This window comes from Tupaia chinensis, unplaced genomic scaffold (genome assembly GCF_000334495.1).
Source record: "Tupaia chinensis unplaced genomic scaffold, TupChi_1.0 Scaffold143602_1, whole genome shotgun sequence".
In the NCBI taxonomy this organism is placed as follows: domain Eukaryota; kingdom Metazoa; phylum Chordata; class Mammalia; order Scandentia; family Tupaiidae; genus Tupaia; species Tupaia belangeri.
In genome coordinates, this window is record NW_006203448.1 from 2739236 (window position 1) to 2746965 (window position 7730).

The window sequence follows — 7730 nt, forward strand, 5'->3', positions numbered from 1 at the left end:
TCTACTTTCTTTCTTTCTTTTTTTTTAAGAGAGCTTTTGCTATAGGGCGTGTGTGCTTGCAGGCAAGACAGAGCTAGAGAGACAGAGAGCAAGAAATCACCCCTGGGGGGACGGCTGCTCTGCAATCCCTACTCCATTCTCCTCTCGGGATTGTGGACATGCACGCACATGTGCCTGGCCTGAGTTTCAACCCTCCGGGTCCGGGACTTGAACCGTGACATAACCATTACGCCATCTGCCGGTCCCCTGCCCTCCTACTTTGTCTCTATAATTGAGACGACAGCAGGGACCTTACGGAAGAGGAAGCACAGGGCCTGCCCCTCAGTGGTGACCTGGTGACTCAGCTCACTGGACGTGTCTTCAAGGCACATCCACGTAGCAGGTGTTGGAATTTCCTTCCCTTTTGTTCCTTTTAAAATTTGCTAGAGATTGTGTAGGCTTGCCAGAGAGAGACGGAGGGAGGGAGAGGAGAGGGCACCCGCGTTGGGCCTGGTCCCCCTGCAACCCCTTCGCCTCCACTTCTCCCCCTTGGGACTTTGGTCGTGCAGTCACTTGTGCCCGCAGTGAGTCTCAAGCCACCTGGTGTGGGACTGGAGTCGCATGGTTGGCCCTGTGAGATCCCAGCTGCCTTAACAACAGACCGAAGTGTGGCCCCTTTATTTATTTATTTATACTTTTTTTTTTTGAGAGTTGTTTTTTTGCTATAGGGCACATGTGCTTGCCAGAAAGACAGAGAGACAGAAAGCAAGAAATCCCCCCCCTTCTCCTCCACTCTCCTCTTGGGATCCTGGGCACGCACGCACACACGCTCGGCGTGAGTTTAAGCCTCCGGGTCTGGGACTTTGAACCACAGTCTACGACATGGGAGTCCAGCGACATAGCCATTACACTAACTGCTGGTCCCTATTTTAAAAATTTTTAAAAAGCATTTGCTATAGGGTGCATATGCTGGCCAGAGAGAGGGAAAATGAGAAATCACCCTCTGGGGGAATGGCCATGCCACAGTCCCTTCTCTTCCACCCTCCTCTCAGGTCTTGGGGCACGCACGCACACGCGCCCTGTGCTTTTTTCAAGCTGCTGAATCTGGGATTCGAACAGCAAAGCCAGCCATGTGGGATCCAGCCGCCTCAACCACCACACCAGCAGCTGGCCCCGGCCCCCTTCCCTTCAAGACTGAAGGTCACTCTGTTGTATAGACAGACTCCACGCTGCTTGCCCACCGCCCGTCAGTGTCTGTTCAGCAACAGCGAGGACAGGCATGCTGGCAGCTCCCATCACAGGCCTTTGCTGCCCTGCCCCGGCCACTTCCTGATGCAGTCCTTGCTGTGACCCAGGACGTGCGTGAGGGGTGGGCCCTTGCCCAGGTCTTACACCGCTGAGGGCAGCATGGCCTGACTCTAAGCTTTGAAAATCTGGCCCAGTCTACTCCGGCCTAGGAGGGCTGAGGCCAGCGGGAAAGCATGTCAGGCCAGACACGTGCTGGCCAGGGCCTCCTCGGCTAGACCAGCCCTGGGCCCTCGAGGCCCAGAGTACAGGCCCTCCCAGGACCAGCCGCTGCCACAGAGCCCGGTGTGGCCTGCCCAGGAGGCCCTGCAAGGCAGCCTGAGCGCAGTGTTTGGAACTGGGGTGGAAGGCTGGTCAGGTTTTCTCTGTTTGAAAAGAGGCCTCCACTAGGGACGGAGAATGGGCATGGCAGAGGAGTGGAAGGGCCTCTAGGTCCCCAGAGCCTCCCAGTGCTAGCTCTCCCCTGGGTCAGGGCTGGGGCGTCCACACGCCCCACCACATGGAGGTGAGGGGTCTCGAGGTACTGCCCCTTCCTGAACTCAGCCCCTTCCTCATTTGAGGACACAGGCCTAGAGAAGGGCAGATGTTCACACTGGGCAATGGCGGGGCAAGGCCTCGCGCCTGGATCTGCTGATGCCAGGACCACTGGGCTCGGAAGCCTCTTGTCAATCCCTCTGGTAGAGGGGGCGTACCACAGTCCAGCGTGGCATGGCAGTTAAGACAGCTGGACCCCACGTGGCCAACTGCGTAGTTCCGGTCCCGCACTCGGAGGCTTGAAAGCTTCACGGGGCATGTGTGTGTGCATGCCCAAATCCCTGAAGGAGGGAGGGAGAGATGGAGAAGGGATTGTTGGGTGGCCATCCCCCATGGGGGGTGCTTTCTTACTTTTCTCCTGTCTCTCCTTCTGTCTTATCTCTGTCTGTCTCTGTCTATCTCTGTCTGTCTCTATCTCTGTCTGTCTCTGGCGAGCGCATGCATCCTCTAGCAAATTTAGAAAAAAAAGACAGAGGGGGAAAGTTACTCCCATGGGGGTGGGAGATGCCAACCGTCCAGCCCCACCCTGAAGCCCTGAGCTCACAGACCCACGCGGGCTCCACCTGATTGTCCCACCAGGGTCTGTGGGAGCCCAGCCGTGCCAGCCCTCGGACACGGGGTGGGGCATGGCACAGTCCAGGACGTGTCAAGAGTCCGCATCACTGTGCCCCCCCTACTCCTGTGAGTGACGCATCCACTCAAGTGACGGCATGACTAGGATGTCCCCAAATCCCATGGGATCCAGTCTCAGCCTAAAATGGTTTTGAGACTGACTGGGGAGCACCAGTTCTGGGGCTGTCTAAGCTGGGCTGGGGCTAGAGGACAGGGTGTGGTGCCGGAGGGGCCAACCTGGGGGAGCCCCCGGCTCACTGACCTGATACTGGGTGTCTGTTTAATATCTGCGCCCCCCCACCCAGGTAAGCCCCAAGGCCGAGGGGCGGGGCCCAGGGCAGTCCCCGGCCCGGAACCAGGGTGCAGAAAGGTCTTGCTGAGCCACTGTCTCCCACCTTGTCCTCAGGTCCAGCTGGGAGCTCCCCGACCTCCAGGAGGGCAAGATTGAGGCCATCAGCGACTCGGACGGGGTGAACTACCCCTGGTACGGCAACACCACGGAGACCTGCACCATCGTGGGCCCCACCAAGAGAGACTCCAAGTTCATCATCAGCATGAACGACAACTTCTACCCCAGTGTCACGTGGGCCGTGCCGGTCAGCGAGAGCAACGTGGCCAAGCTGACCAGCATCTATCGGGACCAGAGCTTCACCACGTGGCTGGTGGCCACCAACACTTCCACCAACGACATGGTCATCTTGCAGACGCTGCACTGGCGCATGCAGCTCAGCATCGAGGTGAACCCCAACCGGCCCCTAGGCCAGCGCGCCCGGCTGCGGGAGCCCATTGCACAGGACCAGCCCAAGATCCTGAGCACTAACGAGCCCATTCCACCCAGCGCTCTGGTCAAGCCCAACGCCAACGACGCTCAGGTCCTCATGTGGCGGCCCAAGTACGGGCAGCCGCTGGTGGTGATCCCGCCCAAGCACCGGTGACGCCAGGGTGCCGGCAGACCAGACTCCAGTAATAATAGTGCTGACGGACCCCGCGCGCTCCTCCGTCACTTGGCAAAATACAACCTTTCTACCTTCTCCCGTGGGCGGATCTCACTGTGCTAAGGCCCCGCCGTGGCCGTGGCCGTGGCCTTCCCAGTCTCGGCACCTGCTTCCTTGTGGGGAGGGGGGCCCAGCGGGACAGACAAACTCCGGGCACCTTTCGGGGCCACCTCTGGCCTCCTTTTCTCTCTTCCTCACAAGTTCAGTGGTTCACGTGCAGCAGAGTCCCTGAAACACTGCTTTCCCAGCTCTCTCTCTGTTTTAAACTCCTCTTCATGAGGTTCAGGGGCGGGAGGAGGAGCTGGTCCTGGGGAAGCCCAGCCTGGTCCGCGACCACGGGGGCCATCTGGGCGGCCTCCCGGTCACAGCTCCCCTCCCCCTCTGCCATGCGGCCTTACGTAGACTTGCTTTGCCAAACTTTTGCCTTAAGCTGAATTTAAAGGAAAAAAAAAAGAGATAGAAAAAGAATGTGGGATCTCTTTCCTACTGGACTTGTCATCCTCTGCCAGAGGGGGAGAGAGGGGCTGGGGCAGAGTGCCCCTTGCTGGCTGGGAGAAGGCTGAGGGTGGCAACTTTGACCTCAACCAACCTTGGCTGCTTGCGCTTTCCTCGCGAGAACAAAACCACACACGGCTCCGCCTGAAGAGTCCCCTGGATGCCAGGGCAGGATCCCTGCAGTAGCTGTGAGGGGGCATGGAGCCCTGGGGGGTGTGCCAGCCACCTCGTCTCGCCTTCCGCAGCCTTGCTCTGCCCTGGGCGGCCCTGGAGGAGCAAGAAGGAGAGAGCTGTAGGCCGCCCGGGTTCTTGTAGTCCTAGTCCCACCCCAGGGGGCCCGCCCAGGCACCCCCCAAGCACAGCTTTTTCTCCATACCCACTCTGGTCCCAGAAGCCTGGGGGGTTGGCCCCCCGGACCAAGATGGGCCTGTCTCTGTTTGTGAGGTCTGCCAGGTCAGGAAGGCCGGAGCCTCCCTTCGCTCTGCGTTTTAACACTTGAACCTGGTGGGCTCCAGCACTCCGCTACGGCCTGGTGCACTGCACAGGAGCTCAGGCTGGTTCCTTCCGCTCGTTCTCAGGGGATGCTCTCCCAGCTCCGAGGGAGAGCTGCAGACAGTGGTGGAGGCAGAAGTGATAGAGGGGGTCCCCAGCTATGAGCAACCCTGGAGCTGGGAACTCCGGAGAGGCAGATCCCTACCCTTGCCCTCAAAGAAGCAAACCCGAGTCCAGGGCTGAGAGGGGTTAGGGGGCCCCAGGTTGTGAGGAACCACCGGGGCTCTGCCCTCAGGAGGCTGGTCTTGGGGTGCACTGCCCCTAGACTCAGTCCTGGGCAGCCCCAAGTGTTCTGAGCACGTGCGTCCGGGCGAGCTGCCCCACCTCCAGCGACATCACTGGCCTGCACTTGAATTAATGACAGTAAGCACAGAAACCGTCAGATACAAAAACACCCACGTTCTGTCGCAGGTGAGCCGCTTGTAGGAGTCTCGGTGACGGCGTGGGCGGGCGTGGGCCTCTCAGTCCCCGCTCTGCCCCCCCGTTCACATGTCTTTACCAAGGGGTGCTGCACAGCCCGTTGGTCTCTGAGCCCAGCTCACGCCGGGAGGCTGCAGCTACCCTGGAGCCACTGAGCCTGCATGGTGCTTAGGGAGCCCCTCACCGGAGCCAGGGCCTCCCCCTGGAACTGTGTGTGGTCATGCCACCTTGACAGTCTGTAGCCTGGAGTGGAGGACAGGGGTCCGCTTCGCCTCGGAGGATGGGCTGGGAGGGTGGGCCTGGGACAGGCCCTCTGCACACTCAGGTATTTCGTGCATAGAGGAGGCAAGGCCAAAGCAGGGGTCAGGAGTGGGGGTCTCAACCTGGGCCGGGCCGTCACTAGGGGTTATTGTGGAGGTGGGGCTGGGGAGCAGAGCAGTGAGGAGGCATGGGCCCCCACACCCGCACTTCCTGAGCGTGAACAAGCACTCGAGACAGGGCCCAGCACTCCCCTCGCCTGCATGCCGGGCCCCATCCCACTGCTCCCTGCCTTACCTGCGTGTGTCGGCCTCTCCCCCTCCTGGCTGGCTTAAGATAGCACTTGGGGTGACCCCAGAGGCTGCACGTCCTGCTAAGGATGCTCAGCTTAGCCTGGGCCGGCCCTTCTTCTAGAGCAGAGCGCAGAGTCCTGACGGCCCCGCTCGCCGGCCCAGCGTGGATGCTCGCTCCTTCCGGCAATAAGGAGCATCGGCCGTGGAGAGTACTGTGAAAGACCGGTGCCCTCCCCAGGAGGCACAAGACTGAAAAATGTAAAATGAGCCTTTTTTTAAAAAACAAAAACATATTCATAAAGAGAAATAAAAAGTAATTTTAAAGCAGGCTTGGCTAGGGTCTCGATGTTTTTGAGGAGGTGCTTCGTTTGGGCGGGCCGCTCAGTGTCGCTGGCGGGGGCTGGGAGGGTGGGGAGGACGTTGGAGGATGGGACCCTGGTGTGAGGGCCTAGGAAGATGGGCACCAGCGGACCCGCTCCTCCAGGCCCTCTGTCCACAGCCCCGTCTCCTGCACCCGGAAGTGCCCTGGCTGTCCTGCCTGGAGGAGGGTGGCAGACAGGCGGGTGAAGCTAGGACTCAGGGCAGCTCAGCTCTCTGACAAACAGCAGAAGTCCCTATGTCAAGGATGACGAGTGTTCATTTTTTTATGCTTATCTATTTCTTCTGAGAGAGGTACCCCAGCAAGGTCTGGATGCCATGGCACTCCCAGCTCAGCCAGCCAGGACCACGGGCAAGCACGCGCACACACACACACACGCACACACACACACTCGGCATGTGCAGACCTCGCCCGCGTTGTGGCCTTCCTGCATGGCTTCAGCATCGGGGAGCACCATGTGCCAGTGGCCAGCCTGAATAGCATTTAGACTGGGCCCTGGCCAGGTCACACTGGACCCGCAAGCTAGTCTCCCTGTGGACACGCAGGACGGGAATGTGGCTGTGCGCCCTGCCCTCGGCCAACAGCTGCAGAGAAGCCAGGGCAGAGCAAACGCCTGCACCTCCTAATGGGACCTGCGCAGGGGCGGGGCAGAGGTCCCGGAGTGGGGATGGGCTCTGAAGGCCAGCTCTGGGTTCAAGGCCATTCGTGAGCTTGGGCGAGATGCTTAGCCCCTCTGAGCCCTCTGACCGCGTGCGGAAAGGGGATTCTCAGAGGAGCCTCCTCCAGGCCGGTGTGGTGTGAACACTGTTTCTGGGTGTGAGCCACTGAATCGCATGAAGACCAGGAGGGCGAGATTCCCTGTGCTCATCTCATAGGGGATAATGGAGTCGAGAGCTGTCTGGGCTGCCCAGCCGGAGCCCAGCTGCTGGCCCCGGAGCCCAGCTGCTGGCCCCGGAGCCCAGCCTTAACCGTGGGTTCTCAGCCTGAGTGCCGTGGGCACATCCAGAGCCCCTCACTGTTGGCCATGATGACCAGAGGCTGTGCCTCTGGCTCCCTCGCTCCTGGGGGTCCCAGGCAGGAAACCCTTGCCCCCTGAGGTACTAGGGGCATCCGTTTTCTCTAGCCCATCCTCAGCCTATCTCATTTCTTTTGTGGAGGGGCTGCCTGGTCAGCTGCGGACCATAGGCCCAGCTTCCAGGGCAGCACGGTCTCCACATGTCTCTACAGGGTCTAAGGCTCCCCCATTTGCTCTGGGCATTGGGATTTGGTTCCTGCTCTGGGTCCTGCACATCGTAGCAACCACCAGCTCTGCGTGCTGCCCCCTGGGTCTGAACCACCAAAGCAGGAAGTTGCACAATCAGCCTTGTCGGGCCCTCCGCCGGTGGCCCCAGGGCACAGCTCACTGTCGTGGCTTGGCCTTTGGTTGTGGAGCCTGCTCTGAGCTTTGCCCATGAGACTGTCGTGTGTGTGCATTGTGCCCGTGTGTGTGTGCACTGTGCCCGTGCGCCTGTGCACTGTGCCCGTGTGCCCATGTGTGTGTGCATTGTGCATATGTGCCTGTGTGCCTATGCACTTTGTCTGCCTGTGCGTGTGCCCATGTGTGTGCGCATTGTGCATATGTGCCTGTGTGCCTATGCACTTTGTCTGCCTGTCCGTGTGCCCATGTGTGTGCGCAGGCCTAACCAAGTAGGGAAAACAGGGCTGGGTCGTATCAGCGCAAAGCCAGAGCGGCTCTGGAGCTGTGCGGCCGGGAGCACGGGGAGCTGGCGCCCGAGCTGGTGGTACCGGCTTCAGGAGTGTGCAGGGAAGTGCCTCCAAGTGGCGCTGAGTCACAGTGGAGGCCCTCCTGCCTCGTGAGCTGATACCAGGTTAAATTTAGAGGCCCAGACTGGGATGAGAAACACAGGC

General features: G+C 60.2%; 1 protein-coding gene across 1 annotated transcript in view; it reads left to right on the forward strand.

Annotated features, from left to right (window-relative positions):
* Positions 1 to 3461, forward strand: part of FAM78A (family with sequence similarity 78 member A) — a 15028-nt gene extending 11567 nt beyond the window's left edge. The window contains exon 2 of the mRNA XM_006164332.2: positions 2837 to 3461. Coding sequence (XP_006164394.1) covers positions 2837 to 3365 — 529 coding nt within the window. The 3' untranslated portion in view covers positions 3366 to 3461. The remainder of the gene's footprint in view (positions 1 to 2836) is intronic.
* Positions 3462 to 7730: the final 4269 nt, after the last annotated feature.